General features: G+C 44.1%; 1 protein-coding gene across 11 annotated transcripts in view; it reads right to left on the bottom strand.

Annotated features, from left to right (window-relative positions):
- The window catches only part of ATXN2 (ataxin 2), a 1,121,476-nt gene that overhangs the window by 710,962 nt on the left and 395,594 nt on the right, over positions 1 to 14,920 (bottom strand). For all 11 annotated transcript variants that reach the window (XM_069214846.1, XM_069214840.1, XM_069214837.1 and 8 more), the window contains one exon: positions 7,723 to 7,920. In XM_069214846.1, the coding sequence (XP_069070947.1) occupies positions 7,723 to 7,920 (198 nt within the window). The remainder of the gene's footprint in view (positions 1 to 7,722; positions 7,921 to 14,920) is intronic.

Here is a 14,920-nt window from a genome sequence, read left to right as displayed (position 1 = left end):
GCGGGACAGGTCCTAACTTGATCGGCATCATGAATCATCCAGCGTCGGGAGTCTCGATGACGCTGGAGCGATTTTGGCATCTTGGAAGAAGACCTACGAAGTTGATGTCTCTACTTCTTCTTCGATCTTGCCAAGAATAACTTGGCCTCCCGCTCCTTGAGAGCCTTCGGATTCGTGCGCTGGCATGAACCGCACACTTCGACCTCCTGGTCAGAGCTCAGACACCACAAACAAGTTTCGTGTGGGTCTGTGACCAACATTCGGCTGCTGCATTCCCCACAGGGGTTAAAACCCAACTTCCGTGGCTGAGACATTGTAACACACGAAGTGAAACAGTAGCTCCCTGGTAGCCTCGAAGAAAAAACTGTTACTCAAAGGCACGGAAAAAAGGGAACTGATGTCTGCACGTCGACGAGGACCTCTTATTGCATGGATGACGTCATACGGCATCGCGTGGGAGTCGGGCAATTGTGACATCATCGTCGAAGTGCAGAGCTAGAAGAAAATTTCCGTCGGATGCTGGTGCATAGGGAAAATTCTTTAGGTGAGGAATCCACAGGTAGTTGTATCTATCAGAAACTACTGTGGCAATGTGTGCTTTTTAAGACCAAAAAACGTTTTTGCTTTTTGTCAATGTTTGCTACAACGGTGAGGGCTTGACAGCTCCCACAACAAAGTTTTACAAAAAGCATGCCAAAACAAGACATGTACTGACAAAACCAAAACACTGACAACCAATGTCGGATCGGTTGGCTATGCCAGTGCTTATATATTTTCATGTTTCCCTTAACCCCTTCGCTGCCAGGCCTTTTCCCCCTCCTGTGCCGAGCCTTTTCCTGGCTATTTGGGGCAGTTCGCGCTTAGGCCCTCATAACGTTTTGTTCACATAAGCTACCCACGCCAAATTTGCGTCCTTTTTTTCCAACATCCTAGGGATTCTAGAAGTACCCAGACTTTGTGGGTTCACCTGAAGGAGACCAAGAAATTAGTCAAAATACAGTGACAATTTTTTTAAAAAAATTTAAATGGGAAAAAAGGGCTGCAGAAGGCAGCACGTGGTTTTTTTCCCTGAAAATGGCATCAACAAAGGGTTTGCGGTGGCAAGATCACCATCTTCCCAGCTTTCAGCAACAGGCAGACTTGAATTGGAAAACCCACATTTTCAATACAACTTTGACATTTTACTGGGACATACCCCATTTTTACTATTTTTTGTGCTTTCAGCCTCCTTCCAGTTAGTGACCAAAATGGGTGAGAAACCAATGCTGGAACCCAGAAAGCTAAGCATTTCTGATAAGTAGACAAAATTCAGAATTCAGCAAGGGGCCATTTGTGTACATCCTACAAGGGTTTCCTACAGAAAATAACAGCTGAAATAAAAACATATTGAAATTGAGGTAAAAAAAACATCCATTTTTCTCCACGTTTTACTCTAACTTTTTCCTGCGATGTCAGATTTTTTAAAGCAATATACCGGTACGTCAGCTGGACTTGTCTGGTTGCGGGGATATATAGGGCTTGTAGGTTCATCAAGAACTCTAGGTACCCAGAGCCAATAAATGAGCTGCACCTTGCAATGGGTTTTTATTCTATACCGGGTATACAGCAATTCATTTGCTGAAATATAAAAAGTGAAAAATAGGTATCAAGAAAACCTTTGTATTTACAAAATGGCCACAAGATAAGGTGTTGAGAAGCAGTGGTTATTTGCACATCTCTGAATTCCGGGGTGCCCATACTAGCATGTGAATTACAGGGCATTTCTCAAATAGATGTATTTTTTACACACTGCCTTACATTTGGAAGGAAAAAATGTGAGAAAGACAAGGGGCAATAACACTTGTTTTGCTATTCTGTGTTCCCCCAAGTCTCCCGATAAAAACGGTACCTCAATTGTGTGGGTAGGCCTAGCGCCCACGAAAGGAAATGGCTCAAACACAACGTGGACACATCACATTTTTTTCACAGAAAACAGAGTTTTTTTTTCTTTTTCTTTTTTTTTTTTTACAAAGTGCCTACCTGTGGATTTTGGCCTCTAGCTCAGCCGGCACCTAGGGAAACCTAGCAAACCAGTGCATTTCTGAAAACTAGACACCTAGGGGAATCCAAGATGGGGTGACTTGTGTTGCTCTGACAAGGTTCTGTTACCCAGAATCCTTTGCAAACCTCACAATTTGGCCAAAAAACACTTTATCCTCTCATTTCGGTGACAGAAAGTTCTGGAATCTGAGAGGAGCCACAAATTTCCTTCCACCCAGCGTTCTAGGTCTCCCAATAAAAATGGTACCTCACTTGTGTGGGTAGGCCTAGCACCCACGAAAGGAAATGGCCCAAAATGCAACGTGGACAAATCATATTTTTTCACAGAAAACAGAGGTGTTTTTTTGCAAAGTGCCTACCTGTGGATTTTGGCCTCTAGCTCAGCCGGCCCCAGGGGGGGCAGAAATAGCCTAAAATAAATTTGACCCCCTCCCCACCCCCCCTGGGGAGCGACCCTTGCCTACAGGGTCGCTCCCTTTGTGTGACATTGGTGCAAAAAAAAAAAAAGAAGAAAAAAAAAGATCCCCGGTGCCTAGTTGTTTCTGCCCCCTTGGGGGCAGATTGACCTAAAATCGGGCAGAAATGGTCTAAATACAATTTTCCCCCCAGGGGAGCGACCCTTGCCTAATGGGTCGCTCCCCATCTCTAAAAAAACAAACAAACACAAAAACAAAATTAGCCCTGGTGCCTAGACGTCCACATAAACAATTTGAGTCCATTTACTAAACACCCTCACACAGTTCATATTATTCTCAATGGAACTTTGCGTCACTGATTCATTAATCCCAAGTGGGAGATGTTCCTTGACCTCTTCCCTACAAGACAAAAAAAATAAAAAAAATCAATAGTGAGGCCTAAAAACCTTCAATTTAAAAACAAGACTGCAAACTATGGGAACAAAGTAGCTTACTAAAAGTTCCAGGATCATTAAGACACATATAACTCCTTATCCGTGTTCAATCCATTTGCTTATATACCAACCATATCCAAAATTGAGTTAGCATCTGCTCTGCGCACTATTAGTTCTCTGTCTCTGGTGGATTTTGGTATATGAATCAACCCACTAAAGTTTACTGGATATGAGGAGCCACCATATTTTTTTGTTTTTGTTTTTTAAATTCCTCTTAAATGTAGAGGAAGAGTAGTGCTCTCTACATATTTCTTCTCACAGGGAGATGTCAACATATAAACAGCAAAGCAGGTTTTGCAAGTTATCCTCTCTTTGATTCTTATATTGTACCTACATTTGGTATCGTATTGCGTTATGTTATCCCCCGTCTGCACGCCTTACAATTAGCACATCTCACAAATCCCTTCTTAGCTTTCAGCCCGTTTACAGGGTCACTGCGTAGTAAATACCAATATCTTTTCAGGGCTGCCCCGACTCTTTGATGTTGACAGCTGTACGATATAATAAATCTATGTTCCTCCCCTGCTTGCTTCCCTACATTGTGTGTAGTTTCCTTACCCAAAAAAAAGGCTTCCTCCCTCCTACACACCATTTCTCTCTCTTTAAAATGCATGGTTATTTCTTTCTCAATCCTCTCAATATTGTTCTGTACTGCATACCCATCTGCCCATGTATAATTCACCAAACGGAATGCTTCTTTTAAAAGGGGCAGGATGGAAACTATCCACAGGCAGAGTGATATTTCCTGCAGTGGATTTTCTAAACAGAGTAGTATTCTCACACACATCCAAAAATTAAATTTCTTGTTCGGTATCTTGTACATAAATCTCAAATTTAGATCATTTTCATTATTTCTGATGAGTACCTCAGCTGAGGCCCAATTTCCTTTCCATATAATAGAGCGCTTCAACAAAACGAACCCACAGCGCAATATTCGCAGACCAACTTTCATATTGAGGACCCCTAATCAACTGTTCCTCCCACCAGCCCATATGCAAATTAGCATAGATGGGGGCAAAGCAGGTGCCCATCGGAGTTCCCAGTCGTTGCACAAAAATGTCATTATTGAACATGAAAATATTACTATTCAAGCAACATTCAATCATGGTCAAAAGCATTGCAATATGTTCCCAAGTGATATCCAATGAAATCAATAACATATCATCCACCCAGCCTATATAAAAAATCCTATGTAAAAAAATCAGATGCATCTCTTATCTAAGATGGAAAACCAGATACCTTCCTTAACGCTAATAGCACAGAACAAAATTAAGGCTTCACAGAATTGCAGATAAGGCTACTGCAAATGTAGGGCATGTTCTTACTTTTGAGAACTCTTGCTGAATGTTTAGAAAATGAGCTACGCAGCTTCGGGCTTCAAGATTTTCGTGTGTCAGGACCAGTCTGAATTATTGTACAAAGGATTAATTATGGGAAATATTTTGAAATGGGTTGAAAAATCTGTTTCGAAAATTTTAAAGCTATGAACTTTGTATTCATTTTCTGAGCTGGTTTTTTATTGATTATTTCGATGTTTCAGGTTTTGGCTGCACAGCACTTCCGCTTGTGAAATCTATTGTATTTAATAGAAATCTTAATAGGGGCTTACATCCTGCCTTTACTTTTCATTTGCGTGCTTGTAACGTTTCCTCAATTTCTATTGGTTGTTGCATACTAAGCATACTATTTCCTGTTCGTTTTTCATGAGTTTCTCTTACCAGTGCCCCAAGGCCCAAGTACGCCTTTTTATACACTTTTGTGGGAATTCTTTTATCATTATGTTTCACCTGCACAGCACTTGCACTGTGCTTGTTTTGTTTGTCCTCCGTCCTTTACCTAAAGTCCCCCTGGCTGCATGCATTTCAAGAGTGCTTGTGAGCTCCATGATTTCTCTATTTGTAAGCTTGAATCTCATCTTGTCATTTCGGCTTTAATTAAATCAAATTTGAAAAGCTGACACTCCCGCATCTGCCCCTCACAAGAGTCACTCTTTTTGGGGGGAAAAGGGTTGCATCATCAATGGGTTACATTGGCAAAAGCGCAGATTCTTTTAGTCTAACTTTGCATCGTGTCTCGGTCACTCGCTTTACCAGTTTGGTGTGACGTTTGCTTTGCTCAGCCTGCCTCCAGCAGGGAGTGGGTGGAGGTTTTTGTTCAGCATCACGTCAGTACCCAATCATCTTGGGCTGTATAAGATGCATGTTCAATTGTAGAGCAAAGCATACCACAGCACAGATGACAGGAAGGTCTCTGTTCAGGGGAAAGGCATCCAGCTCTCACTGGAGTCGCTCTCTCCTCTTAAACAGTGATACAAGTTTGCTGCCATTCCAACTAATAGGCACTGCTAGTAATTGTAGTTTCCTACCTATTAAGTAGAGTTTTGTGCCCTTTGAGATTAAATGTTTAGAAGCACTTCCAGGCATTCTTAAGGGAAATATTTCAGTTTCTAGAAATTGAAAAGAGGACCTTCCCCACCACTTCTTCATGAACAAGGGAAACCTGCTACTTTTCAATAGCACTGGACTATTATAGGATGTTTTTTTCCTTCCAAAAGTAATAACATAATGGCAAACCACTCCTTTGGAGGTGAAAAAGTGCTTAATAAAAACACTATAAAGTAATATACCAGCTGTTGCAAAAATATGGTTGTAAACTCAAATACCCATTGAATGGCTCAGATTTTCATCAATCCGAGGTATAGATAAGGGATTTGTTGTTTAAGGGCACAAACATCTTTAACATGTTTCTTTCTAAAAGCACTCATATCCTGAGCTGCCCTTTCCTCGCTAGCTGCGTAGCACAGTCATCTCTGCTTCAGGCAAAGGGAGGAATAAATGTGGAAGCGTTGGCCGAGCCTGCAAAATGCCACAACGCATTGAAGTCCAGCAAAAGCCATCAACTGTTTTTTTAGAATACTTCTACAAATTAAGATTGTTTCAACCTATCGTCATATTAGTGACCTTTGCATCAAAAAACGGCCTCAGGATGATGTTACAGTGCTTGACTTCCTCACTAGTGACAGAAGAGAACCTGAGGGAGCTCTGATCTTATTAATTTATCAACTACGTGCAGAAAACCGGCAGATGGTATGTGACTGGTCAAATATTTACCTCTCCCACTGTCCACTGTTGCAGCTCCCTTGCCCCCTCACGCTTGGATTAAAAATTAAATAAAATAACACATCTATGAAGCGTTCATCACTTCCCATGTCATATCCTTTTTTTCTTGAAGCTATATTGCACAGCAGTCCACACACTGCTCTGTAACATGTCTAGAAAAGCATTGACAAAGCCAAGAGATCTCACATAGGCGAAACCTATTGGCTTTGCCGATGCTCGTTCTTGGTTGAAAATAGACACCTGATGAGAAAAAGATTATATTTTGTTTTATCAAACTTTAAGCAAAACTTAAATGAATTTTAACTAAGCAGAAAATGAAAACACAATTAATCTATTTAAGAAAGTAACCAATAAGGATGGTTGAGCTGTGGGAAAAGATATTCTGGCACTGAGAAAAACTGAGAAGTCACTGTAGGAAACAAGCATTTGCAATTCAACAGGTCTCTGGTTTGCTCGAATTAGAGCTATTAGCGTTGCAAATTTTGAACTAGACTTTTCTTGCCACATAAATTGAAAATGAAAAGAAAAACAGTTGACATAAGCAAGCCAATTCAAAATGCCACGGCTGTCATAAGCGTGAAGGAGAGACACAAAAATAAAAATAAGTTTGCTTGCTGTCAAACGTATCGGCAACCATGCAATTATCCCTGAGGCGATAACAAAACTGCCCCAAGAAGGGACAAACGTATAGCATTTACCAATGAGAAAGGATTATTGAAAGGCAAGCCCATGAACAAGTGATACTGATGGGCGTGCAATGGCTGTGGTTAAAAGCCCACAGATAAATTACAATACGTCAGAGTGCTTGCGCGCTCGACCTATAAACACTACATCATAGTCAAAGAGAGGCATCAATTAAAAAAGCATTAATGGAGGTATTGTGAAATTAACTAAAGGAACAAGTTTCTGTGAATTGCAACCCTCGAGCAAGAGGTTATGCAAAGTAAATAGCTAAACATCTGCAGTAAGTAAAATACAACCAAAGAGGAGTGAAAAAGTACAAATTTTATGTGAGGAAATATACTTTTAATTTTGATATTCAACTATTAAGAAATACATTTTCAGATTTTCCTAGAAACAAACCAAGTTAAAAACACAGTAAACTGAATGGTTTCCCACTCTGGCAAAAAAGGTGATGGACACTATGGTTTGACAAGATAGATGTAGATACTAAAGAGATAAAGAAGTCTTCTTTTGTTATTTAAAAATATTCTGATGGAGTCACCGGGGTGGATCAGAAAGTGTCTATATGTCCACGATCTGCTCTTTAAAAGCCTGATCCTGTAACCAGGACTCTTAATCCTGACACACTAGCATTAGATATACGACTGGAAAGACAAGCAAATCCTGGTCTACATGCATGACTACATTTCATTCGGACAAAAAAGCCAGATGAATCTGAGTATACTGATACCATGTAATTGTCAGACATAGCAACATTAAAGTTAGGGACACGGAAGAACAGCAACATATTGACTGAAAGAATGTCTGTTAAGAAAATTAATTAATGTTCCCAAATTTGATGTACTACAAATAAATAACCAAGTCAACAACAGAAAATCCATGCTTGTTATTAAGGCCTACCATGCAAGTACTGCCAAAGGCAACATTAATGCATCCCATACTTTTGTAAACACTATTTGAACTGCATACCTTCACAGGATGGGGTAACTGCTCGGTTACATGCTGGGCTTGCCGACGTGGGAGGTGCTTCGGAGACTGGCAAGGACACAGGTTCAGTTATAACGGTACCAGCTTGAGGTGAAGAAACATTGGGTCCAGAGGGAGAACTTCCAATACTGCTCTGTCGTGGAGAACGTGGCCTGTGCGTTTTAGGGGATAATCTTGGAGCTAAATGTAATAATAAAAAACAGTCAATGAATCTATCTCATTAATAAGGAATAGGCTGCCAGTCTGTATTACAAATATGCCACATAGCTATACTGCTAAATTAACAAGATGGCAAGTCTTTACATCATAAATAAAATAAGAATGTATTTCTATGATCTTCCCTTTTAAAGATTTTGTGCTTCCATCATTAGTGTTACCTCCAGTAGGGGGCCTACAAGGGAACAAGAATAGCCAATGTGGAAAAACATAAGTAAATGGTATTATCTTGTAACTCTTGTTCTCCATCCTTTAAGAGCTTAATTACATTAAGAAACAATAGAACATCTTTGCGGATGTGAGAGCTTATGAAGCACTTCAGAATTATAATTTTACAAATATGCATTTTCATTTTGTAAGGAAATGCCTCCTTGGCATGGTTGCCCCCTGATTTTTTGCCTTTGCTGATGCCAAGTTTTGATTTGAAAGTCTGCTGGGACCTTGCTAACCAGGCCCCAGCACCAGTGTTCTTTCCCTAAACTGTACCTTTGTCTCCACAACTGGCACAACCCTGGCACCCAGGTAAGTCCCTTGTAACTGGTACCTAGGACCCTGATGCCAGGGAAGGTCTCTAAGGGCTGCAGCATGTCTTATGCCACCCTGGGGACCCCTCACTCAGCACATACACACTGCTTGCCAGCTTGTGTGTGCTGGTGGCGAGAAAATGACCAAGTCGACATGGCACTCCCCTCAGAGTGCCATGCCAACCTCACACTGCCTGTGGCATAGGTAAGTCACCCCACTAGCAGGCCTTACAGCCCTAAGGCAGGGTGCACTATACCGCAGGTGAGGGCATATGTGCATGAGCACTATGCCCCTACAGTGTCTAAGCAAAACCTTAGACATTGTAAGTGCAGGGTAGCCATAAGAGTATATGGTCTGGGAGTCTGTCAAACACAAACTTCACAGCACCACAATACCTACACTGAAAACTGGGAAGTTTGGTATCAAACTTCTCAACACAATAAATGCACACTGATGCCAGTGTACATTTTATTGTAAAATACACTCAGAGGGCATCTTAGAGATGCCCCCTGAAAACATACCCGACTTCCAGTGTGGGCCGACTAGTTTTTGCCAGCCTGCCACACACCAGACATGTTGCTGGCCACATGGGGAGAGTGCCTTTGTCACTCTGTGGCCAGGAACAAAGCCTGTACTGGGTGGAGGTGCTTCTCACCTCCCCCTGCAGGAACTGTAACACCTGGTGGTGAGCCTCAAAGGCTCACCCCTTTTGTTGCAGCACCACAGGGCATCCCAGCTAGTGGAGATGCCCGCCCCTCCGGCCACTGCCCCCACTTTTGGCGGCAAGGCTGGAGGAGATAATGAGAAAAACAAGGAGTCCTCCTAAGGTGTCCTGAGCTGAGGTGACTCTTCCTTTTAGAAATACTCCATCTTGTAGAAGGAGGATTCCCCCAATAGGATTAGGGATGTGCCCCCCTCCCCACAGGGAGGAGGCACAAAGAGAGTGTAGCCACCCTCCACGACAGTAGCCATTGGCTACTGCCCTCCCAGACCTAAACACACCCCTAAATTCAGTATTTAGGGGCTTCCAGAACCGAGGATGATAGATTCCTGCAACCTAAAGAAGAAGGACTGCTGACCTGAAGCCCTGCAGTGAAGACGGAGACGACAACTGATTTGGCCCCAGCCCCACCGGCCTGTCTCCCTACTTGGAAGAAAAACTGCAACAGCGACACATCCAACAGGGTCCAGCGACCTCTGAAGCCTCAGAGGACCACCCTGCATCTAAAGGACCAAGAAGCTCCTGAGAACAGCGGCCCTGTTCAAGAAACTGCAACTTTCTCAACAAAGAAGCAACTTTCAAAGACCACACGCTTCCCACCAGAAGCGTGAGACTTTTCACTCTGCACCTGATGCCCCCGGCTCGACCTGCGGAAAACTAACACTACAGGGAGGACACCCCGGCGACTGCGAGCCCGTGGGTAGCCAGAGTTGACCCCCCTGAACCACCACAGCGACGCCTGCAGAGGAAATCCAGAGGCTCCCCCTGACCGTGACTGCCTGTAACAAGGAACCCTACGCCTGGAACCAGCACTGCACCCGCAGGCCCCAGGATCTGAAGGAACCTAACTCCAGTGCAGGAGCGACCCTCTACCTAGCCGAGGTGCTGGCTACCCCGAGGAGCCCCTCCCCCTTCTGCCTGCCTGCATCGTTGACGACACCCCTGGGTCTCCCTATTGATTCCTATCAGAAACCCAATGCTCCCGGCCGTCCCTGTGCAGCTGAGGGTGAACTTTCTGTGCCTGCTTGTGTCCCCCCCCCCCCGGTGCCCTACAAAACCCCCCTGGTCTGCCCTCCGAGGACGCGGGTACTTACCTGCTGGCAGACTGGAACCGGGGCACCCCTGTTTCCATTGACGCCTATGTGTTTTGGGCACCACTTTGACCTCTGCACCTGACCGGCCTTGAGCTGCTGGTGTGGTAACTTGGGGGTTGCCTTGAACCCCCCAATGGTGGGCTACCATGGATCCAACTTTGAACCCTGTAAGTGTTTTACTTACCTGTGAACTTAACATTTACTTACCTCCCCCAGGAACTGTTGATTTTTGCACTGTGTCCACTTTTAAAATAGCTTATTGCCATTTTTGTCAAAACTGTACATGCTATTATGATTATTCAAAGTTCCTAGAATACCTGAGTGAAATACCCTTCATTTAAAGTATTAGTTGTAAATCTTGAACCTGTGGTTCTTAAAATAAACTAAGAAAATTTATTTTTCTATATGAAAACCTATTGGCCTGGAATCAGTCTGAGTGTGTGTTCCTCATTTATTGCCTGTGTGTGTACAACACATGCTTAACACTACCCTCTGATAAGCCTACTGCTCGACCACACTACCACAAAATAGAGCATTAGAATTATCTCTTTTTGCCACTATCTTACCTCTAAGGGGGACCCTTGGACTCTGTGCACACTATCTCTCACTTTGAGATAGTATATACAGAGCCAACTTCCTACACTTTGTATTGTCCAATGCCAACATCTTCGCTTTGAAGAGATAGATCTGCAAGTAGCTGACATGCTGCCATCCTGCTATACAGGCAGTGAACTTTGCAAGCTGATGAGTGGCACTATGTCATCTACATACTAATTTGCTGGTTGCCATTCACCACTGAGTCTAGGAGCATCATTGTCAGTGCTTCTCTCCTCAACCATTCGTAAAGACAAGTTAATAGCAGTTTGGCTAGTTTGAAACCTTGTTTCACATTGCATCATGCAGTGACACTTTTCAGTACCTTGACTAAAACTAAGATGGAGGATTTCTAAAGGCAGGGGTCACATCAGCTCAGGGCACTTCAGGGGCTGTCCTGACTGGTGGGTGACTCCTTGTTTTTCTAATGATCTCCTCCAGCCTTGCCACCAAAAAGTGGGGGCAGTGGCCGGAGGAGCAGCCATCTCCACTAGCTGGGATGCCCTGTGGCACTGTAACAAAGGTGGCGAGCCTTTGAGGCTCACAGCCAGGTGTTACAGTTCCTGCAGGGGGAGGTGAGAAGCACCTTCAGCCAGTACAGGCTTTGTTCCTGGCCAATGAGTGACAAAGGCACTCTCCCCCATGTGGCCAGCAACTCGTCTGGTTGTAGCAAGCTGGAAGAAACTGGTCAGCCCCACACAGGAAGTCTGATTGGTATTCAGGGGGCATTGCTAAGATGCCCTCTGGGTGTATTTTACAATAAATTCCACACTGGCATCAGTGTGCATTTATTGTGCTGAGTAGTTTGATACCAAACTTCCCAGATTTCAGTGTAGCCATTATGGAACGGTGGAGTTCCTGTTTGCCAAACTCCCAGACCATATACTCTTATGGCTACCCTGCACTTACAATGTCTAAGGTTTTGCTTAGACACTGTGGGGGCATAGTCCTCATGCACATATGCCCTCCCCTGTGGTATAGTGCACCCTGCCTTAGGGCTGTAAGGCCTGCTAGAGGGGTGACTTACCTATGCCACAGGCAGTGTGAGGTTGGCATGGCACTCTGAGGGGAGTGCCATGTCGACTTAGTCATTTTCTCCCCACCAGCACACACAAGCTGGCAAGCAGTGTGCATGTGCTGAGTGAGGGGTCCCCAGGGTGGCATAAGACATGCTGCAGCCCTTAGAGACCTTCCCTGGCATCAGAACCCTTAGTGCCAGGGGTACCATTTACAAGGGACTTATCTCAGTGCCTGGGCTGTGCCAATTGTGGAAGCAAAGGTACAGTTTAGGGAAAGAACACTGGTGCTGGGGCCTGGATAGCAGGGTCCCAGCACACTTTTAATCATAACTTGGCATCAGCAAAAGGCAAATAGTCAGTGGGTAAACATGACAAGGAGGCATTTCCTTACACAAAGCTATGGCAAATTCTTGCTGACCTGTATCAGCTTTGACCAGGTGTCTGTTATTATGTTGGTATTTTACGTGCTGAGTTGATGTATTCCTCTTTTTTGAAAGAGAAGGCAGTTTCTGTTTAAGCAACACCGTGGGCTTCATACAGTTTAAGTTAGGAACATACTATCTGGACTGTCCAATCCTTAGTTCTAACTTCTACTGCAATAATATTTACTCACCTGACTTATGGCGCCACAATTTTGGGGCTTCGAAAAGACAAAAGCGTGCATGTAACTGAGGTGTCAGTTTCATTATTGTTGGATTATGTTCCCAGTACTGATGAGGATAGTATATTGTCTGTTACGCAGAGGAAAGTCAGACAATTTATGGGGATAGCTCTCAGAATATTTGAATACTAGTGCCTGGCTGACCTAACCAAAAGGCAGCAAGGATTGTAAGGAAAATGTTACTTACCCAAGTAGACATCTGTTCGTGGCATGTAGTGCTTTGGATTTGTGTGCTTTCCTTAATTCCACCATTGAGTGTTCGGCTCGGAGAGTTACAAGTTGTTTTTCTTCAAAGAAGGTTTTTGAGTCACAAGACTGAGGGGGTCATTCTGACCCAGGCGGGCGGCGGTCGCCGCCCGCCAGGCGGGAACCGCCAAATGGCCGCCCCGCGGTCAAAAGACCGCGGGGGCCATTCTGACTTTCCCGCTGGGCTGGCGGGCGCCCGCCAAGGGAGCGCCCGCCGGCCCAGCGGGAAAGGGCCTGCAACACAGAAGCTGGCTCCGAATGGAGCCGGCAGTGTTGCAGGTGTGCGACGGGTGCAGTAGCACCCGTCGAGATTTTCACTGTCTGCTATGCAGACAGTGAAAATCATGCTGGGGCCCTGTTAGGGGGCCCCTGCAATGCCCATGCCAGTGGCATGGGCAGTGCAGGGGCCCCCAGGGGCCCCACGACACCCGTTCCCGCCATCCTGTTCCTGGCGGTAAAAACCGCCAGAAACAGGCTGGCGGGAAGGGGGTCGGAATCCCCATGGCGGCGCTGCTTGCAGCGCCTCCATGGAGGTTCAGCCCAGCCATGGGAAATCCGGCGGGAAACCGCCGGATCCCCTTTTCTGACCGCGGCGGTAAAGAATGGGCAATGAAGCACCGCCAGCCTATTGGCGGTGCTTCCGTTGCCCGCGGCCCTGGCGGTCTTGGACCGCCAGGGTCGGAATGAGGGCCTGAGTCCTTTGTTAGATTTTTTTACCGCAGGCAGGTGAAGTATAAAGTGTGTACATGTGTACATAGATGGATATTTAAAAAAATGAAATGTTCTTGCAGTCTATATACATATTTACAATATGTGGTACTACCACGGCTACAGGCTCCCAGGCTCCCAGGGAGGAGGGAGGGTGCATGAAAATCTACAGCACCACATGCCACAAACAGATGTCTGCTGGGACGTAACATTTTCCATTTGATTGCATGTGTAGCTGTAGATACACATGCTTTCCATAGACTGCAAAGCAGTCCCCTCCAAAATAAGCCGTGGTCAGCCTGCAGGAGTTGGAGCAGCTTGAAATAATGTTCTACGTACTCCCTGTCCAACATTTGCTTGTTGGCGAGCTAACACATCTACATAATAGTGTTTAGTAAATGTGTGTGGTGTAGACCATGCAGCAGCTTTACATATGTCTGCTATTGGTATATTGCCTAGGAATGCCACTGAAGCTCCCTTATTTCTTGTGGAATGAACTTTAGGAGCTACTGATAACTGTCTTTTGGCTTTAATATATGAAGTATGAATACATTTGAATACATTTGACTATCCATCTAGCTAATCCATTTTTTGAAACAGGATTACCCTTGTAAGGTTCTGCAAATGCGGCAAAAAGTTGTTTTGACTTTCTAAAGTATTTTGTTCTGACTATATAGTACATGAGAGCTCTTAACATCCAGAGTGTGTAGAATCTTTCAGAAACTGAGTCTGGCAGTGGAAAGAATATTGGCAAACCAAAGACTGGTTGATATGAAAAGGTGAAACTACCTTAGGTAGGGATTTTGGATTTGTTTTGAGAATTAGTTTTCCTTTATGAATTTGAAAGAACGGTTCTTCCAAAGTGAAAGCTTGAATTTCACTAACTCTTCTTAAAGCAAACTTTTATGACAAGAATTGGAGAGAACAAGAATGCATGGGTTCAAATGGTTGGCACCTAAGTGTTGTGAGTATAATGCTTAAGTTCCATGCAGGAGGTGGAGGAACTAGGTGGAATTACTCGAGTCCTTCCATAAATGTTTTAGTAACACACATTTTAAACAGTGAAACATGTTGTCTGTTTTGAAAATAAGCTCCTACAGCTGCCAAATGAAGTCTAATAGAGGAGTAAGCCAAGTTTGCTTTTTGTAAGTGTAACAAATAGCATACAATACCCTGTACTGAAGCTTTAAGTGTGTATATGTTTTGGGGTTGGCAATAGTACACAAAACATTTCAATTTGGCAGCATAACATTGTCTAGTTGTGGGTTTGCGTGCCTCCTTTTAAATATCCATGCATTCAGATGAAAGTTTAAGGTAAGCAAACTCTATGACTTCAGGATCCATATCGCAATATTGAGTGTTCTGGGATTGGGGTGTCTGATTTGACCTCTGTTTT

This window comes from Pleurodeles waltl, chromosome 11 (genome assembly GCF_031143425.1).
Source record: "Pleurodeles waltl isolate 20211129_DDA chromosome 11, aPleWal1.hap1.20221129, whole genome shotgun sequence".
Lineage (NCBI taxonomy): Eukaryota > Metazoa > Chordata > Amphibia > Caudata > Salamandridae > Pleurodeles > Pleurodeles waltl.
The sequence above is the reverse complement of the archived record's forward strand: the minus strand, read 5'-3'. Positions and strand labels throughout refer to the sequence as shown.